At 56.2% G+C, this 21,078-nt stretch overlaps 1 protein-coding gene across 1 annotated transcript in view; it reads right to left on the bottom strand.

Annotated features, from left to right (window-relative positions):
* The window catches only part of SH2B3 (SH2B adaptor protein 3), a 35,929-nt gene that overhangs the window by 3,708 nt on the left and 11,143 nt on the right, over positions 1-21,078 (bottom strand). Inside the window, exons 3-8 of the mRNA XM_015587907.1 lie at positions 13,034-13,157; positions 4,256-4,346; positions 741-842; positions 567-658; positions 377-471; positions 88-302 (exon numbers count right to left, since the gene is read on the bottom strand). Coding sequence (XP_015443393.1) covers positions 88-302; positions 377-471; positions 567-658; positions 741-842; positions 4,256-4,346; positions 13,034-13,157 — 719 coding nt within the window. The remainder of the gene's footprint in view (positions 1-87; positions 303-376; positions 472-566; positions 659-740; positions 843-4,255; positions 4,347-13,033; positions 13,158-21,078) is intronic.

The following is a 21,078-nucleotide window of genomic DNA, read 5'->3' as shown; positions in this document are numbered from 1 at the left end:
AGGGGGAGAAGCCAGTAGGCTCAGGCACTGGCCCCTAAGGGCCTTGAAGCGGGGGTGGGGGACAGCCCCACCTCTGTTGCCCCATACCTTGGCTATGCCCTGGAAGTTGAACGTGAGCACATACTCCCCGCGCCGCGTCTCACTCTGCCGGACCAGGAACACTCCGTGGGCAGCAGGGCCCTGCAGCTGAACCAGCTGCGCTGCTTTCACTCGGGAGATGGGGCCATGGAACCAGGGGTAGCAGGACAGGAAGTGATCTGTTTTCTGGCAGGCTGGGTCCAGCAAGCCCCCAAGAGAAGCACCTGGTAGAGAAGATGGACAACGGTGAGCCCCTGTGGGTGCCTTACGTCCTGGGCGAAGGCTGAACCCCACTCACCTTGGTTCAGGGAATCTGTGCTTCCCCTTGGAGAGCTGGACGTGCCGGGCTCTAGAGCTGAGGGAATGTGCATCTCTGGTTCTGTGCTCTCCAGCCTGCCGGAGAAGAGGCTGGGGTTAGGGGTCTGGGTAGAGCAGAGGTAGCAGTAAATGCTATGCCAGGATTGGGGCCCTAGGGCCTGGGGCCTCACCCTTGGCCTGTGCACTCCCGGAGCTCAGCCATCCACGAATTCAGCTGCTGCTCATCTCCCACCTCAAAGATGATGTCTGTCCGGTCCTTCACCTGGTGGGGAGAAAGGGAACGGCTGTGTGGGATCCTTGGGTGTGTACGTACTCCCCCAGGGGTGGAAAGCTCGGTCACTCACCTTTAGCACAAAGGTGTAGAGGTTGTCTGGCATCTCGAGGCGTGTGCACCGCCGGACCTCCTGGATGCTGGAGCAGGCTGCTTGTAGCTTGGGCTTTGAACTCTAGGAAACCAAGGAGGGCACTCAAGGCTTGTCCCTGTTGGCCCTTTGCCCACCTAGGCCTGTTTTTCTGTCTCCCCAGGGGCCTAGCCTGGCTGAGTGCTTGTGGTGCTGCTGAGCATGCACCCCAAGCCTGCAGTAAGGTCTGCCATTCTAGCTTCCAGGAGCCCAGAGGCCCTTTCTCCTACAGCCTCTGAAGCACCGTCTCTACTCACCATACACCGAGATCCCCCAGAAAGCTATGTGGGCTGAGGGCCAGCAGTGCCCCTTCACCTGGATCTGTGGGCATTCCAGCACTGACACGTTTGCCTGCTGACCTGTTTTCTCTTCCCACTGGTGGAGCAAAGAGCTCCCCATGCAGCCACGTCATGTGGGCTGCTTGACGCCCCCTCGTCACAAGCCCAGAGAGGGGACATGAGGGCATCCATCCCAAGGCACATTTCTCTCTGTGGTGCTGACTCTGCCAGGGGTCCCAGGTCTTCATCTTGCCTTAGCTTCCCACCTCCACTAGCTCCCCGCTCGTAACTCTCCTGACCTAATGGCAGCCCTAGGAAGCAGGTATTATCACCACATCTCAGAGAGAAGAAACACACATCTTGGAGTTGAAGTTATTTGCCTGAGGAAGGGAAGATCAGGTTTTTGAACCCCACACCTCACTAATCTGTCCTGCTGTCAAGTCTTAGGACAAGGAGGGGTAGATTTTGGCTGCAAGATAGGGGTTGACTGCAGTTGTGAAGTAGGCTTTTGGGACTTCTGCCAGTACACCCAAAGGGGCAAAGCCCGGCACATCTGGCCTGAGTCATAGCTAGCCGAAATCCAAGTACAACCTGGGATCCAGGAGTCTCCCATGATATCCAACACCTCTAGGGCTCAGAGAAGGTGGGAAATGGCCCCCAGCCCGTTTGCCAGCAAAAGCCCTTCTGGGTCCTGACTGAACCTGGCCAGAGCAAGGGCTGACCCTGCAGATGCCTGTGCCCAGACAGCAGGAGGCTCTGGGGCACCTGCAAACCCAGGAGCTTTCTCAGAAGGGGGTTCAGCCTTCCTGCCCCCTATCTCTTCCACTTCCTCTTGTGACAAGATTGTTTCTTCGGGGGTCGTGAGATGATCTGACCAGTGGCTGCTTCTCGCAGAAACCAGAAGATAAGAGAAGGAGTTGGGGAACAGACAGAGAAGGCCCAACAGGGGACCCCTCCCTTAATTAGCTCTTTTCCCAAGGGTTAGGAGACAGCCAGACACACCTGGGCCACAGCCCCTAACAAACCAGCATGGGGGGGAGGGTAGAAACAAGAGGCAGACTTTGGGGGATCCAACTGCCACTTTCTCTGCCCGGAAGGGCACATTTTGGCCAGGGGCTGCCCTTTCAAAAGGTGGTGTAAAAGCCGGTCCCCAAAGCCACATGATTAACCATTCTGTGGACACACAGCTACCAGGCATCTCTGACAGAAGGCTGAGGAACAGTGAGATGAGAGGGCTGGCCAAACGGGGGCCCTTCCAGTCCAGGCCCACCCCCAGCAGGTCTCCTTGGAGTTCCCAGTCCTGCCCTGGTTACAGGGACAGCAGTCTGGGGACAGTGACAGCAACTCTTGGAAACACTACATGTGCAGGGTTTACTGCACCTTCTCACCAACACTACAAATGGGAGAACGAGCTTGGAGGAGTTGCACAACCAGCAAGTCCCAGCCCTGAGTGACCAGCCACAGCATTTGCGCCTTTCCAGTGTCTCTTCCACGTCCCCCCACACCCCAGCTTCTCAGCCTGGGAGTCCGATGTGGGGAGCACAGCACCTACACGGACACTGGACACGCCAGAGCGCATGGGCGTCAGGCCTCTGCTCTCCCGGCAGCCTCTGCAGTCAGCTAGCCTCTTGGCCTGTTTCTTGCCTGCAAAATGGGTAAGGTACGAAGGGCTATTTCCTTCCTTCTCCTGCTGGTGCCGTTGGCCCTGCCTGGCCCCCACCCTCTCTGCTGGCTCCGGCCTCAGGATTACTGGGAGGAAGTAGGCCAGGCCAAGAGGGAACAGGCCTAGTCTCCCTTTCAGTTCTGCTCTGGGTCCTGGCCCCGGTCCTGGCCTCAGCCCCGGCCCCAACGAGTGCCGAGATTAAGCAGCAAAGCCACTGGTTTCACTCTGAATGTGGGGCCCTCCGTGCCAGCACCACTCCAGCCCCACCCCCAGCAGCTGGGGAACTGCTGATCTGGCAGGCAGTGGCGAAAAGAGGATTCCCCTCTTCACCCGCAGCCAGCCCCGGCTGCAAGATGACAGTATGACCCGTCCTGGCCCCCATCTGCCTGCAGGCTGCGCCTAACACGCATTCTTGCCCGACCCCTCACAGCAACCCTGTGTGAGAGCTGCCCCACCAGCCCATTGGTCTGGCCCAGAGCTGGGACCTGAACCCCAGCTGCCAAGGATCAGAGCTGGTGTCTACACGCTTCCAGATAGTGGGGAGATGGCAGAGGCTGTACAAGAGTAGAGGGGCCCGAGAGCATGAGGACAGGACAACCCCGCCTGTGGCTGGTCCAGAGCAAGACTCGGGAGCACTGGCTGCTGTGTGGAGGGACCAGTGGATGTCTTTCTGGTTGAGTGACGTGATGGGACAGAGCCAGGTTTGGAACCAGGCGCAAACCCTGGGGCTGTGTCAGCAGCTACAGGAACACATGGGGGCTTCACTTCCTCCTACACGCCCTCTAGTACAGATGCCCTGCAGAGCAAGCCAGGCCAGCAAACAACTGCCCTCTGGACCCACCTCAAAGTCACACTGCTTAGGTGATCAAAATGGCCAAACCACTTCTTTTGTAAAAGCAGTAGAATGACACCCACCACATCCTGCAGCACCCACTGCTGGGGTCAGGGAGCAAGTCTTAGCTCCTAGCATCCAAAAAGCTGGCTTCTTTCTTATGGCCACTGTGACTCCAGTGGGAATAACCTATTTCTTTCTTTGCTCTGACTGCTTGAAAGCTCAAACACCACAAATGCAGACCGGCTCTGACCGTCTCCTCACAGTAGGGCTTTATAATTCTATTACTTCTCTAGGCTTCAGGGTTGAGTCCTGACCCTTCCATGAATCCTTTTGTAATCTTGAATCAGCTCAGCCCTCCTGCCTTATATTTGTCATTTTTTAATAGCCCTTTTTTTTCACAGGGTTGGTATGGTGATTGATTGGTATTAAATTTCCAGGCTGGGGTCCAAGGCCAGCCAAGGTGGGTCAAGCCTTTGTGGGTCCATTATAGCGTTTTAGTACTAATGTCACAGTACTACAGCGTTATGAGCAATAGCACTATGGTGTCACGAGCCACAGTACAAAGCTTCCCCTGCGAGTGCCCTGGGACTGGGCGCACACCCCTCTCTCAGCCCTACAGACCCTGTTTGCGCCTTCACCAGCCTGCAGTGAAATCCACACGTAACACGACCAACCTACCTACCTTCCCTAAGACGGGACAGGGACGAGATGAGACATTAAAGCGTGTTTCGTGTTTCGCTGTGACTACAGATGACACAGTGAACGGCTTGCTTCTGAGTTTGTTTTGAAAAGATCAAAAGCACGAGGAGCCAGAGGGGCAGGGCGAGCCCTGGAAGGACAGTCGGTCTGTTCCGCGGACATTAAAACTGGGCAGAAACTTCGACGTGCCTGTGAGACGGAGCAGAGTTCCAGCTCTGGGCTCGTTGTCCGGTGCTTTCAGAGGGCAGTCTGCACAGCTCCCCCTCCACCCAGGTTCTTCCAGACTCCCACTGACCCAGGGGTCCCTGTGCTCCCACTGGGGGGCCTGTGGGCGGCAACTGGAACCAGCCCATCCTGTCTCTAGGCCTGCCTTTCCCTCCTGCCTTCACCTAGAAACTGCCCCACACCCTGCTACCACTCCCTGTGTGCTATGGGGCAGAGGCCAGGGTAACCCTTCCAGAGCCTTCCAAGGTACTGGGCTGCACCCTGTTCTGCCATGTCCTCACAACCATCCTGAGTGAGGCCTGTCACCATTCATACCCTCGAGACCCCAGCAGAAGGACTGGTTGAACCCTCACTAAGCTCCAGGTGCCCATGCCACAGTGGGAACAAAACAGACACAGCCCCTGACCCCAAAAGCTTCCGCTGTACCAGGGGAGGTGGGCCCCCAGCGGGAAGGAGAGTCGGACCAGCAGGCGGAGCAGGGAAGGGCTGACCTCGGCTACGTCATCAGCAAGGCTGGGCCTCCCAGGCGCCAGGCTGGCCTTTGCAAAGGCCCTGAAGTGGGGAAGCACATGGATACTCAAGGAGACTGACAGGACTTGTGCCCCACAGTGAAGAGATAAGCACAACTAAGGTGGCCACAGTAGACCCAATGGGGTCTTGGCCGGGGAAATTGGTTTGGGCTTATTCTAAGGTGGGGTATGGAAGTGGCCGCTGAGTGTGCAGACCTGGCGGTCATCTTGAATCCTTTGATAGAAGCAGGCTTGTTTGTGGGGCCAGACGTGGCTCTGCACGCTGCCTCCACGGGGAGCTGTGGGGGAAGACAGCCTCTAACTCACACCCAAGCAGCGAAGGGCCTGGCATGGAGGGCCCCGTGGCATGGGCAGGCCAGGTCCTTACAATGGCCTTGTTCCATCCACTATGCCCTGCCTGGCCACCAAAGGAACCTTTATCCTCGAGCAAAAGCCTCGAGGACAGACCACCCAGCATCCGGAACCCCACAGGCCACAGAGCCCCTGGCAGTCTTCCCTCTCCTGAGGCTTTTGGGCCCTCTTCTACAAAGAGCAACAGCGGGACAGGAAATAGGACATAGTGTATGGCTGGAGAGCTAGGTCCACGTCACACATCTCTGCCATAGCATCCATGCCCTTAAGGTGACATGTTGGTGGCCTGGGGCCTGTTTCTGGAGGTGGTTAGACAAGCTCTAGCTTCACTACTTACTACCTTTGGTGTCTTGTGCATGGCACTAAATGCAGCCTCGGTTTACACGGGGACAAGTAAACAGACCCTGCTGACCACCCCCACCCCCTCCAGGAGTATGGGGTTTGGATGGAGGTGGTCTTGGATGAAAACCTGGAGGCTCAGAGCAAATTCCAGGTCCCACTCATGGACAGCTGAGTGCCCCCGGCCCAGAGCCCCAATGGATGCTGTCTAGAAGAATGAATTAATGAACAAATGGATGAAACGCCATTATGGAAAAAGCTTACTCAAGTCTTAACTGGTATCAAAACACCAACTTGGCGGGGGGGGGGAAATGTCCTGTTTTGTTCCAAAAAGGGTTTTAGTCAGGTTACGGGAATACTCAAACTCGGAGGGAGGGGGAGACAACTGTTAGGACATAGACCAGAGTTGCACCTGCCACAAATCTGTCCCAGCTTCCTGGCAGCTGGTGCCAAGAGGACTTCCGGGAGGAGGCAGCTCTTGTGCAGATGACAAGGACTAGAGCAGAGGATCCTGGTGGACCCCTGTGTTCCCCAGACTGGCCACCCAGTGTCCTGCTCAGAAACCTCTCTGGGGCCTGTGTGGCCACCACAGCAACATCCCCGTCCTGGCCTTGAGTCACAGCTCTGCTTGTGTAAGGTGTGATAACTATGCTATTGCCGTCCCGTGAGGATTTAGCAGTCTAGCACGTACAGAGGCTCTCACAGGTCTGGGAAGGTCCCGAGGGGAACGGCACGGTGGGGCTGGGCCTAAGGAACCTGCTCTGGAGGACAGTTCCCTCCTTGAGGAAGCTGTTCCCTGTCCTCCACCTGCCCGCTACAGTCAGCTCTCTCGTCTCCCCACCATGCACTCAAGGAGGCCGCCCTGCTCCCTTTCCACCTTTGTGTCTTTGGCAGGGCACAGAATCGGTGGCTATGAATGTTTGCCGAACACTCTCCGAAGTGAAGCCAGACGAAAAGGCGTTGGAGGCTAAGGGAATAGCGAGCCAGTGCCCAGAGGCCAGAAAGTACAGCCACGTCCACAGAGGTCAGCTGTGGCCAGAAGTGACAGGCTCTGCACACCACCTTCAGTGAGCACCATCTGTGCCTGGGCCACTCACCAGTGGCTTCTGGACTCCTGAATTCATTCATAGGCTGGGTGGGACCAACGAAGTAAGAACGTCACTTCTTGAGTAAAGGACAATCCTGGGTGTCAAGTACAGTGATACTCTGGTGAGAAAACTCTCACTGCCCTGCCCTGGGCCATCTGTGTCTGAAGACCAACAGTGGGGAGCCTCTCATGACCCCCCAACAGCCCTTGAGGCTGGTGTTTTATCGCTGCTTCACGAATGACACAAGGCTAAGAAAACCTGGGGGACAGGACAGAATGCATCACAACCAACTGGCTTGGAGGTTCTGGAAATGAACTGAGCACGGGCCCCGGGCGGACACGAAGGGAGTGCTGGGCAGGGAGGCCGCGCCCACCCCTCTTCCACCCTCCCTCAGATACCAGGGAGCAGCAGGGGAGTGGAAGGCACAGTCCATCCTATGGAGGCAGAACGGTGGATGCTGGGGCAGAGCGGGTGCTTACCGGGGACCTCCCTAGTCAGGAGGAGTTGGAAAACAAGATGACATCCTGAACCTCCTGCAGTGGGCAGCATCAAAACCAAGCTGCTGTACATCAGTCCTACTCCCAGATGTACCCAGATCCAGCTACTTCCCGTCCCCTGCCTCTGCTCAGAACCCACTTGCGGGCCCCATGTAGCCAAGGGTAGATGCACAAGTCCCACCAGGGCCCACAGCAGCCCGTACACAGCCGCCTCCTTGTTACCACCTCAACCTCGTCTACTGTCCCTCTCTCTCACCCTGCTCCAGACACACCAGCCTCTGCTGCTCCTTAAATGCACCAAGCAGCTCCACCCCAGGGCCTTTGCACCGCTGTTCCCTCTGCCAGGTAGTCCCTCCACATCTGCCCAGATCTGACTCTTCTCAGATCCAAGTCTCAGCTGAAGTGTCACCACCTCAGGAAGGCCCTCCCTGACCAGTGTCTAAATACAGTCACCATCACACAACCCTCTCCTCCATTCACTGCATTTATCAGCCTGTGACATGGCTCTGTAGGGATGTGGTCTTGTTCCCGTGGCATACCCAGCACTGGGCACAGTGCCCGGTTCCTACCACAGGTATCACAGGCCTTTTGTTTGCCACATTCCGTGAGTGCTGGGGACCAGTGGGGCACAGGGTGCAGCCCCACTGCAGACTCTTCACCCTAGGGAGAGGCACAGCGGCATGGTAGGGATGCTCCAGGGAGGGTGGTCAGGGCAAGGATGGAAGATAGAGACGGGAATGTGGCTGGGCCTCCCAGGGCTCCAGCTGGCCAGGGGAGAAGATGGGGAAGAGAAAGCTCTTGACCCCACAACCACACTGCCTCCAACTCCAAGTTACAGATGGAGGAATGGAGGCCCTGAGAGGCAAAGTCACTTGTCCTGGCCACAAAGGGCGCAGCCGAGTAGAGCTGGGGCTTGGACCCTGCCCGCCTCCGGGCCCATGCTCTCCGGCTGCAGGTCTTGGCAGAGGAAACCTCCCCTCCTCCAGGGAGCCTTCTCTGGTCACGTCGTGGTTAGTGCGATTCCTGTGCCTCTCCCTCGGCCAGGGGCTTATCAGGCCCGGCCATAATTTCCTGATGATGCAGCTGCCCCGCCATCTGACTGGGAGTTCCTCGGGAGGTGGGGACAGGGCACCAAGCCTCGTTTCCAGCTGGGGCCCAGCACCAGGTTCGGGCCAGAGGAGGTCCTCAAGGAGGGTTTGTGGGATGGATGGGTGATTAGCCAGGTGGGTGCGAGGGACCCAGCCCTCAGGTGTCTGGGGAGCAGAGGCGGACAGGAGCGGCAAGTTCTCTCAGCCCCTTGTTCCCCAGCTCCTCTGGGGCAAACTGCAGGCCATGGACCGGTTCCAGGGACTGAACAAATGTTGGAACTACAGGCCACAGGCCACTTCCTTCCTCTGCCCCCAACCAGGGCCCCAAACCCCCACCCCCACAGGCCCTTCAAATGCCTGCTGCAGCCACTTTTTTCTGTGACCCTGAGCAAATCACTTCTCTGCTTTTGTTTCCTCATATGTAAAATGGAGGTGATAAGGGACGCACCCTCTAGGGCTTCTGTGAATGAACCTGCCTGTCGCCCAGATGTCCCCATTCCCTATGGGCCAGATCTCCCCTTGGTCTGCCTCCTGTTCCCACACTGAAGCAAGAAGCGGGTGAGAGAAACTTCCAGAAAGGCCACATGGATCAAGTCAGCTTCTCCCTTTCCTTGGCAAACAAGAGCCCCTCAGTGCCAGAGACAGGGAGACAGGCCCCCAAATATAACCACCCTGCACAGAGATAGGGTCCCCATCAGCTCGCCTCCCTCGCATCCTGAATGATCCCAGTGTGGGGTTGGGGGCCTGACCTCCCCTCCCTCCTGCACCCTCCAAGGCCAGGGAGGAGGGGGGATAGTAATTATCCAGAGATGCTGGGACAGATGGGCTGGGGGCTAACCTGAAGCCCCGCCTGCAAGGAGTTCCCCCTCAAGCCTGTAAGAGTCCCCCCATGTCAGACAGCCTGACTCGCAGCGGCAATCACAAACCCCCTATCAGAGACCACCCCTCACACACAGAATCACAAGGACACAAAGCCCCTCTCAGATGCTGGAGCAACCTCCACCCCACAAGAGACAAACACCCAGAGACCCCCATACAGAGACAGCTCCCAACACACAGAACCAGCCTGGGACCAACCCCCAGCAGCTACTGGGCCCCCTCCTGAGATTGCAGGTGCCCAAGTCTGGGTGAGGCAGCTATGAGGCTGGGCACAAGGGGGAGGGGAGGGACCATGGCTTAAGACTCCTGGAAGTCCCACACTCCCTGTACCCCCTCGTGGGCGTGACTGAACAGGTGAGCCACGAAGCTAATCACCCACCAGCACCACCAGCTGATTTTGCCTACCCCTCAGAAGGACAAGTCCAGGCTGTACCCCGGCCCCACCTGGGGGGGCATGTCTTGGGACAGGGCCTTGAGGACAGGAATGGAGGAAGCCAGCACCCTGCCCAGGCCACCCGCTGACGACTCCGGGCTTTCTCCCCTCTCTGCACCTTCACCCGAGCCATGCCTGCCACGCGGGCCGCCATCCCGCTGAAACCTTTGGCTCTCAGGGTGACAAATTGGAACAAACGACTGTCCAGGCCCTGGAGCTGACTGCTGTGAAGAGTGAGCATCCCGGGCTGCTCGCACCCAGCCTCAGATCCCTGCTGTCCTGTGCCCCAACCCTCCCTGAGGGCAGAAGCCTCTCTGGAAGAGCTCGGCCAACAGGCCCCCGGGCAGACCAGGGGTCTGCAGCAGGGGCGGGCCCAGCCACACTCCAAACTCGCTGCCAGCTGCAAACCACCTGCCACCAGCTCATACCTTGAGCGACCACATCCTGCTCCCCAGTCCTCTCCAGGTACCCCCAACCCGCATCCTCCCACCCCACATGGCCACAGAGCCCCAAAGCAAAAGTGCCGTGTCCTACTGAGCCCACACCTTTACCCAGGCTATGCCTTCCTCTCCTAGTGCCACTCCCGGCCACCTCAAACCCAGAGACACTCCAGGCCCTGAGGGCCAGGCCGTGGTCAGCACCCAGGAGGAGAAGCTATGACCCTGAGAGGCCACGTCACGTGTCCAGGCCCCTGAGCTGGGAGGGGACGTGCCCAGCGTCAAGCCTGGCACTGCCCCAGGCCTTCCTGCCACACAGGAGTGGACTCTGTGGACTTGGGGAAGCCACCCCCCAGGAGAGCAGATGAGTCCACTGGAGTCTGTGGTCGATCAACACAGTGAGTGTCACAGGGCCAGGGGTGCCCAAGCTGGCCAGCCCCTGGGGCCTTGGAAGGGGTGCCTGCCTCCCAGCCCCATGGCGGGGCCAGACCAGGTTGGGGAACCCCCTCCACCCAGCAACGGAGTCTGGCTCCACACCTGGGGAGGAGGGTGGAAAAAGTTGTGGTTAAAAACAACAAATAACCTCGGTCACCAGCCTCGGTGGGGGGCAGGGGATACACCGGAGGGGAGGGGGGCTCATCACCACCAAGATCCCCCAAAGCCGGGGACGTGGCCGCAGGCTGCCTTCGAAGAATGATGATTCAGAAGGAGAGGTGAAAGTGAAGGCCTCGGGCTCGAGGGGCTGCAGGAAGGGCCAGGACGGCTCAGAGGCGGCTGAGCTGACAGAGACCAGGCCAAGAGCCAGACGCCGGCCAGGTCACAGCTGCAGCCACCACACCGGCGCCTTCCACCCTTCAGAGCTCAATCTGGCATGACCTGTCATTACTATTATCTTTAGCCCACATTTAGTGAGCGTTCACGATGTGATATGCCTTGACACACAGCATTTCAGATATCAAGAAACAACAGGAAATCACACCAGCCACAAAGAATAAAAGCCAGCTGGATTAAATAATGAAAAGCATAAAATAAAACCTAAGTCATTATCTAGTCCCAAGCCTTTCTAAGTAGAAAAAGCAAAGAACAAAATCATAAAGGAAAAATTACGGTATTTTACTGTCCAGACTTAACCTCCCTAAGCCAAGAAGCTCAGGATCACAACTGAAAGTAAACTGGCAAACCAGCGAAATATTTGCAACATGTGACAGAGCTAACGTCCGTGTACAGAGCTCTTGGAAATCGACAAGAAAAAGGCAGTGCAGGAGACAAGCACCCAAAGTAAATGGCCTGCGAGTCGCCAAAAATGCAAACGACCAAGAGTCTAAGATAAACAGTCAAAATCTGTAGGGACAGAAAGTCGATGAGCGGTTGCCAGGGGCTGGGGTTTGGGGACAGGAAGTGGGACTGACTGCTAATAGGTACAGGGCTGCTTTCTAGGGCGATGGAAATGTGGAATCAGAGTGGTGGTTGCATACGCAGTGAATATATAAGTAATTATATTTATCTTATCTAATAAAACCAAGGAACTGTGAATTGTATGTTATGTGAATTATATCTCAATTTTTAAAAAAAAAAAAAAGTTCCACTCATAATCAGAAAGGACAAGATAACCGCTTTTTACCTAGAAGTTGGCAAAGGTCTTTAAAATAACACCCAGGGCTGGCACTACTGGTGATATGACAAGTGGGCATGACCTTTCTGGAAGGCTACTTGAAAAGGAGGCATCAACGGTGTCAGAGGTGGATAGCTGGCACATCCTCAGCCGTCAGGGAAATCAAAACCCCGTGAGAGTCCCCTTCGCATCTGCCCGGATGACTCGAATCAGAAAGGCAGAAGGTAACAGTGGTTGGTGAGAAGGCGGAGAACCTGGACCCCTCATACATGGCTGGCAGGAGTATAAGATGCTATAGGGCTTTGGAAGAGTTTGGTTCTTCAAGTGTTAAAAACAGTTACCACATAACCTGGCAATTCCACCTGCCACAGACCCGAGAGGAATGAAAACACACGTCCCCACACAAACTTGTACGGGCATACCTCGTTTTCCTGCACTTCGCCCGATGACATGTCACAGATGTTGCATTTTTTATTTTACAAACTGAAGGCAAGACCCTTCTCCAGCACAAAAGATTACGATTCACTCTACTGAGGTGGTCTGGAACCAAACAAACCTGCTGTCCCCGGGGTGGCCTGAAACCAGTGTTCATGGCAACGCCACTCATAACAGCCAAAACATGGAAACCCAACGACTATCCGAAGACGAACAGATAAGTGAAATGTGAACCCTGAAGTCATTACGCTGTCAAAGAAGACACAAAAGATCACATGTTGTCTGATTCCATTTATGTGAAGAGAAGAGAACAGGCAAAGGGGAGAGGCGGGGAGATTAATGGTTGCCTGCGGGGTGGGGGGAGGGAAACAACGGGGAGTGAAGGCCAATAGTTTCTTTTGAGATGATGAACATGTTCTAAAATTAGCCCCGGTGTTTGTTGCACAACGCTGTAAATATACTAAAAACTACTGCACACTTCAACGGGTTCATCGCGCAGTATGTAGAGCTTTGCGAGGGAGCCGCGCGTGCAGCACTGGAGGCACCCACAAAGCCTGTGACCAGCACTTCCCCTTCTAGGAGTTTAGCCCAAGGAAATCATCAGAGATGGGCACTGAGATTGGTGTACCAGATGTGTGTCACATGGTTCTCCATTTGAACAAAAAAGATACAGATGATTGAAATAGGAGTCTAGATGATAGGTAAATATATGATGGCTGGTGTGAAGAACTTTGCAGCCAGTATTTTTTTTTTTAAAAAAAGACATTCTTGAAAAATATTTGAGAAAATAGAAAGATGGTCAGGACATGTAAGTGCCAAAAAGCAGGCAGATGAACGTCAGGCCCACTGGGGCCGGGGTGTTTGTCCAGAAGGTCCTGCCTGTGCTTCCAGCATCTGAGCAAGTGTCTGGCACACAGGAGGGACTCCAGGGGTACTCTGCCTGAGCGAGTGAGAGCTGAAGGAACTGCAATCTGGGGGGAAAGTTGAAGAAATACAAGAAAGAACGATAACAAAGACATCTGCCAAGATGGAAATGCTGGTTCTCCCTGGGTAGTTTGTGGGTGGCTTTCCAGTGACTTTTCTATAGTTATTGCCATGAGCTTTATTCACTGAAAAGACAAAACCAGACACATTAGGAACTCGAACTGGAGGCCCTCAGTAAGTTTCCTAGATTACACAAAGATCTGAGACGAGACGAAGCAGGGCCTCTAGTTTCAGAAGGTTCCCTGCCGAGAGGTTTTTCTCTCTGCTGCTACTGGAGATTTCTAACACTCCACCTCGCTGCCGTCGGGATTCAGGCTGAACCTGCGACAGGAGGGTCCCAGGCATCCGCCTCCCAGGGTCTCCCACGTCCACCGTCACCCACAGGTTCCAGGGGCCGAAGGTCCGAGGCCTGAGGAAAATAGTGGCCTCCTCCCCAGTTCAGAGAGGAGATAGGAAAAGGGGGTATGGGGCCCCAAAAAGGAAGCTGAGGTGGCCCCTCCTGCCTTGGGGGAGGAAGCTCCCACCACCACCGTCACCACGAGGGCCGGCGGCCTGGAGCGCGGGGACCTCCTCTCGTGCACAGGCTCCCTTCCATCCACAAAGGAGTGGGTGGGGGTTTCCAGTGGCACCGCCCAGCTTGCAGGCCGTCACCTGGTGCCCAGTCCGGGCTCTGTGCGGGCCAGCCAGGTGGCTGCCCATCCCCAGGGAGGGCGGCCAGGGACCCACCTCTGGGATCTGGCCATTTCCCACGCAGGAAGCCCCTTCTTCTACCCCTTGGGATGGAGATACATCGTGCCAGGCCCTCCCTGAGCCTGGTTTTGGCTCGTAATCACTCATCAAGGCAAGTACGGACATCCCACTTTATAGAATGGGAAACTGAGGCTCAGGCCAAGATCTCAGCCAGGCCTCTCCCTGGCCATCAAGCCCATGGGCCCAGACTTCACAGTGATGGCCTCGTCCCAACACCAGTCTCCCAAACAAACAAAACAGAAGACCAACTTCCAATATGCTGGTGACAGCAAACAGGCCTGTGGAGCAGGCGGGGACACAGAAACAGGCCCCCGAGGTGACAGTAATAAACGAACGCCGCTCCCCGTCCTCCGGCTGCTGGAATCAGGGCACCTTCTAGTGTGTGGATTCACAGAATTTGAGCTGAAAGGAAGCACGCGATACCATCTGCCCGCGGTTTCGGCACGGTCGGGGGTTTCTTCTAAGAGACAAAGCACTTTTCAAAAAACGATGATACAGGGAACCCCAGTGAGGGGCAGGAGGGGTGGCTGTGTATGCGGCTGGGGACCCCACAGGAGCTCTGCCCAGCAGCACCCCTTCCTCCTACCCTGCCCCGGAGGCCCAGACTAAGCCCCCTGGTTGTCCATTTCACAGGTCAGAAGGGGCAGGGACCCGCCTGGGTCACAGAGCAGCCAGGGCAACGATGGAACTCCACCGTCACCTTGAGAGCGGTCTGCTCCCGGTCCCCAGGGGGAGGGTGGAGTTGGGGAGCTGCTGGCCTCTCAGCTCCCGTCCCCCCACTGGGGCATCGGGCTCTGTCCGCCCGTGAAGAGCCGCCGGGCTGACGGTGGCGGGTGGCTGGTTTCTCTGCCTGTCTTGGAGCCTGAACACAATCCTCCTGGCCTTAGCGGGCCCACAGCTGTCACCTCCCAGCTGCGTGGCCTTGGGCAAGTCCCTCTACTCTGTGCCTCAGTTTCCTCATCTGTGGGCTAGCTTCACCACTGTCCCCACCTCGGTGTGTGGTGATTCCATGAGATTTGTCAAATGTGGTTGGTGCCTGTCATGTCAAAACAACTAATGGAAGCAAGGAGCGTGAGGTGGCTGAGCCCGCTGAGGCCCCGGGGCGCGGGGCAGGTGGGCGGGCGCGGGCCTTCAGCCTTTCCACTGGGGACGCCCGAGGCGCAGAGGCGGCCCCCCCAGGTCTGCCGAGCCCGAGCGGCTGCCCCTCCCGCCGGCCGCTTCCTGCCCAGCCCTCCTCCTCCTCACACTCCTGCCTCCGAGAGGAAACCGCCAGGCCTCCGGCGGACGTCCCTTTCTTTCTGCTTCCTCTTTCCCACACTCGGCACATGGCTCCAGCCTCGGGCCCCACGGGCCCCACGCAGCAACTTCTGCCTCCCTCCCTCACGTGGAGAGGAGGGGCAGGGCAGCGCCCGCCCTGCAGGACCGCGGTGAGCACGAGGGGGCTGATTCGGCAAAGCCCGCGGGCGACACCAGCGCGCTGGCCGCCGGCTTTCGCAAGCACCCACGGGCCATGTGCACGCCCGGAGGCCGGGTGCTCCTGGGCAGGGCCCCGGCACATGGGCGGACGCGGGGGCCCGAGGCCCGGGATGCCCCTTGTAACGAGCCCGGTCCCCCAGGGTGTCTCCCCCACTGGACTATGTGCTCTGAGGGTGGAGACAGGTGGCCTGGTTCCTGGACGCCCGGGAATGTATCCCGCCTGGACGCGGGGCCCGAGGTGCCCTCCACCCGCCCGGTCAGCTCGCACTGAATCTGCCGCCACCTCCACAGGGCCACCACCCCACAGGCGGGCGCTGCGACCATTATCATTTTACAGATGAGGAAAACTGAGGCCCAAGAAAATCAAGTCACATGACTGCCCCGAGGACCAGCTGCCCCCAATCAGGCCACTTCCTCCTGGGGGTACCGGAGGCCTGTGGGGGGGGTGGGTCTCAGGGCTGCGGGCAGAGTCCCATGAGGGGTCCCCCACCTCCTTCCTCTACCTCTCCTCTGGGCTGGGCAGCAGAGTCCAAGGGCAGGACGCCCTGGGTGAGGAAGGACAGGCCAGCTCCCTCTGTGCCTCAGTGTCCCCATCTGTAAAATGATGGCACTGGACAAGATGGATACGAGGAGCCTTTCCTGGTCCGAGAACCCAAAACACATGTAAGGCCACTGGTTAAAGGCCACCACCACCACCACCGATGGTAAGTCCTTCTAAAGACTTACTAAGCACAGGTGCAGCCCGGCTGCCTGCGTTCCAGTCCATCTTGGCCACGCAAGAGCTGTGTGGCCTTGGACAAGTCACCTACCCTCCAATTTCCCCATCTGTGAAATAGGGGTAACCACAGCACCTCCTTCATGGGGCTGCTATGAGGATTAAGTGAAGCCATACAAGTCAAGTACCTAGTATATAACAAGTGCCAAATGAATGTTGGCTAAAAAGGTATTTTTCAACAGTAGCCAGAATTCCATCGTCACCCCTATACAGATGAGAGAAAGTGAGGTTCGGCCCCCATACCCAGCACATATGACAAGGCTTTGAGACCATCTCAGCCAACCCGGAGGCCTGGGCATATGGGGAAACTAAGGCCCAAAACAACAAAGGGCTGGCCCGAAGGCCATGGCCAGCCAGTTATGCTCCATTTGAAAACAGACCCCAGCTCCAGCTCCCAGGGTGGCCCTGCCCCAAGGCCAGCCACCCTCGGCCCAGTGGCTGTTCCTCTCATCTCTTCCCATCCCTGGGACCCCCACTGCCTCCTCCTGCAGAGCCCGGGTGGAGCCCCAGCTGAGACCTGCTCCCAGTGATGCTGGCCGAGCTCTGCCAGAGCCACCAATTTTATAAGAAAAACCAGAAATCTAGATTCTTATGTGAAATCTCTCCATTTTGTCTTTTGAAACATGGGCAAACAAATTCAACTTTCTTATTTTTCTTTTAACTGCCAAGTGAGGTAGCGCATGTCAGGCCTGGCCCGGAGGGAGCTGGCGCTCTGCACCCTCTAACTTGAGGGAGCCGGTTCGGCAGTGTGGCTGGGGGCTGGAGGGTGGGGATCCCCTGGGGTCAGGGGGATCGGAGGAGGGGGTGGTGCCACAGATCGAGTGGACATGGCAACCAGAGGGTCTTCTAGAAGCAGAACCGTGCCACTCCCCTACAGCCAGCCTGACCCCGGGAGACCCCGGGGATGCCTCCAGCCCACGCCCACTGCTGGGCTCCAGCAAGTGCCTCGGCCCCTCTGGGCCTGAGTCCTCCAGGGGCTCCACTGCTCTTAGGGTAAAATCTAAAACCCTCACTGTGCCCCAGGCCCCAGCTAACCCAGCCCCATCACTTTTCCCACTTCATTCCTCCTCGCTCCCTTCGCTCCAGCCCTGGCCGACTGGTTGGTCTTCAGAGACTCCTGGTTCATGCCCACCCCAGGGCCTTTGCACCTGTCATGTCCTCAGCCTGGGACTCCCTTACCCAGATCTCAGGATCCCCTCTCATCTCAGAGGTGGCCTCTTGCTAAGGGGCTCTCAGTGACCACCTCCGAGGGAAAGCGATCGCCAGTCTCCCCGAGGGCCAGCGCACAGGCGGGGAGGGTTTGCCCCACCTCTCGACCACCTGCAGGGGCATGCCACTGAAGCCAGAGAGTGCTGTGACTTCTCTACCCATCTTCAGACCTTGGAAAGTAGCCACAGATGTCTCCCCCCACGACACACTGCGGCAGCCTGGCTGTGGCCTCCGCTTACACACCCCCAGTAACGAGGAGCTCCCTCCCTCCACAGCCCTCACAATGACCCTACTTTACAGATGAGTAGACTGAGGCTCCGAGTGGGGAGGTGACTGGCCCAGGGTCACACAGCTGCTCAGAGGCGGAGCTGGGACCGACCCGCAAGCTGTCAGAAGCTGATGGAACTGCTGTCAGGCCAGACACTGTGGAGGAGCTGGGAGCAGCCCCACCAGGGCTGCTAGCTTTGTGGGCAACACCCCAGGTCACAGAGCAACCACTCAGCCTATGACAGGACCCCAGGTGGCCTGTGCAGAGCGATGACCCCCAGGGACCCAGCTGCTTCTCCAAGGCCAGACCACCACTGCTAATCCCTAAGGACTCTGGCTGGGGCCCGCCCTCAGGGCCCCTGAAGAATGGGAGCCTTGAAGGTGCCGCCCCGCTGGACACTGAGGGCCCAGACCAGCACTGGAAATAAATCTGTGTTCTCAGTCCCAAAGTCATTACCATAGCAGCCATGTGACAACAAGGAGGGCTGGTAACACTGAGCGCTTCCCTGTGCCAGGCGCTCAGCAGATGTGTTCTCCCAGCTAGTACAACAGCCCCACGAGGCAGCAGCTATGAATAGGCCCGTTGTACAGAGGAGGAAACTGAGGCTCAGAGAGGTGACGTCACTGGCCTAAGGCCTCAGAGCTGGGAAAGAACTAATTCATTATTCCAACTTGGGTCCATCTGACTCCTGACACCTGGTTTTCCAAGTCAGTTTCTTTTAAGCAGAAGTTGTTTTTTAAAGTGAAATTTTATAAGGAACCCCACACTATCCATGCAGATAACACACGCTTTGGGGCCATTATTTACCTTTCATGGCGTCACAGCCTCGAGACTTTAGAAATGATGAGAAAACAGATTTTATCTGCCCTTGCATTTTTCTAACAGCTTCTGTTGTTTGGAATAAAATGCTAACTCCTCACGGGAACCTCTGCTGCACATACTGCCCTCACCCCGTGCCCTCTTCCCTGTGCTCCCAACACGCTAGTCTCTTCTGCTATTCTTTCTCCAAAACACAAAATGCTTTCCCATCTCAGGGTGGTTGCCCGCGCTGTTCCCTCTGCCTGGCGCTCCCAGGGATTCTTTACTCAGGATTAAGATCCTGGTCCAAAAGTCACCTTCTCAAGACCATGAAGCAGAATCAGAAAGTGAGGTGCTGACATGAGGAGAGACACACGGGCCAGTGGAACAAGCTAAGAGTGGCGCCCGCCCTGTGCCACACGCGAAAACGCATTTGAGATGGGTCTTGGTCCAAAGGGGAAAGCCCAAACAGTAAAGCTTCCGGAAGGAAAGACAAGAACGAGCTTCATGACCCTGGGTAGGCAAAGATTTCTTAAACGGGACACGAAAAGCACTAACCCATAAAGGCAGGCAGTGGATACACTGGACTTCATTAAAATTAAGAACTTTGCCCCATTAGAGAAGGAAAAAGGCAACCAACACACACAGCAGGGGAGATGATATTTACAATACACAGGAAGTGCATCCAGAATATATAAACTCTTACAAATCAATAAGTTAGACAACTCGATAAAAACAAGCACTTTCCAAGAGTCCATTCCAATAGCCAATAAACATAAGAAAAGGTGCTTAACCTCATGAGTCATCAGAGAAAAGCAAATTAAAGCCACGGTGAGCTACTGAGTATACATCCACTGGGCTGAAGTCAAAACTCTTACTGCCAGTGGGGAGGCTACTAAGTCGGCAGCCACTTGGAAAAGTGGAAGTTCTTTACACAGTTAAACTTGCACTTGCGTGTGTGACCTAGCGAGCCCACTTCCGGGGATCTACCTGACAGCGCTGAGCATGAGTCCAGAGACTTCCGTGCAGGTTTCCTAATCGCGCTATTCATAAAAGCCCCAGAGTGGCAACGACTCAAGTATCCGTCAGCGAGCGAACGAATAAACTAAGCGGCGCATCCACACAAAGGGAGACGCGCAGCGACGAGCCTGCAGCACACACGGGAACACAGACGGGTCTGAAATATGCCGGGCGGAAGGAGCTGCAGATAAAAGGCGGCTTGCCCTGTGACCCCATTTCCATGAAGTTCAAGAACACAGACATGTAACCCATGGGGGCAGGAGTCGGCGGGAGGGGGAGGGGGACGGGTTCTGACATGGAGAAAGCCTATGGTGCCCCCAGGATGCTGGGTCACTCTGTGTGTACACACACACACACACACACACACACACACACGGAAACACGGAAACACTCACGGAATGTGTGCTCATGACAGCGCGATGATGAAGCTGAAGAGATGGTTACTTCACACAAGAGGATTCTCTGACAACACCCCATCCCAACCACCAAGTTAGGGCCCCTCAGTGATCCTCAGAGAGGCCCATGGCGTTCCCTTTAGAACCCGGTATGTAATTTATAATTCTATGCTCATTTGTAGGTTTCTGCCTTCGACAGCCCCCACCACTATGCCAGTCCCCCGGGCACCTAGCATGTGCCTGGTACATAGTAAGTGCTCAGTAAATATCTGTTGAACGGGTGCATGAACACCTGTCAGGCTCCTCCACGCCCAGACTGCTACCTGGGAGCTGGGATCACATGCGCTTTGCTCGTCTTTAGAGCAAGACCCTAGTGCTTAATAGGATGGCAGTGAAAGGAGCTAAATGAAAGCTGCACACTCCGGTCACTGTGGTACACCTGAGCCAGAGATGCAGCAGGGGTGTGGAACACAGTGCCCCATCGGCCCCAACCGCACAGCCAGAATTAAGCTGGTTGCAAAGGGCAAAGACAAAACTTAAAACTTGTAAAAAGACATCCACAAAGCACGGGAGGTGCGAAGGAATTCTACATAGTTTTGAACCTCTTAGAAAAACTCCGATTTGTCATGGTTAATCTGGGTTTTCAAAGACCTTGGACCCACCTGCCACAGCCCACGTGACACCCACATATGGTGTCCCTGGACATTCTACAAAATCCCTGACGGGCGCTCCTCAAAACTGTCCAGATCATCAAAAGCAAGGAAAGCCTGAACAACGGTCACAGCCAAGAGGCACCTAAGGGGACGTGACAACTGAATTTAATATTGGTATCCTGGAACAGAAAAGGGACATTCGGAAAAAAACTAGAAAATCCAAAGAAACCTCAAAGTTTAGTTAACAGTAATGACCAATGTGGGTCATTACAATGCGGGTTCCTAGCTATGACAAAGGTACACAGTAACGCAAGGCGACATTAGGCAAAGCTGGGTGCGGCCTATAAGGGAACCTGCACTATCTTTGCAACTTTTCTGTAAATGAAATGATTCTCAAAGAAAATGTTCATTTTAAAAAAGGTATACTTCCCTCTGGACACTTAGAAGCCACCTGCTGGAAAAGAAAGGCCCCACCCCGCGCCGTCACCACCCACACCCGTGGCCGTGCGCGACAAAGCGACGCAGCGAGCAGCGAGCAGCGAGCAGCCCGGGCCGCCCCCGCCA

This window comes from Pteropus alecto, unplaced genomic scaffold (assembly GCF_000325575.1).
Source record: "Pteropus alecto unplaced genomic scaffold, ASM32557v1 scaffold213, whole genome shotgun sequence".
Lineage (NCBI taxonomy): Eukaryota > Metazoa > Chordata > Mammalia > Chiroptera > Pteropodidae > Pteropus > Pteropus alecto.
The sequence above is the reverse complement of the archived record's forward strand: the minus strand, read 5'-3'. Positions and strand labels throughout refer to the sequence as shown.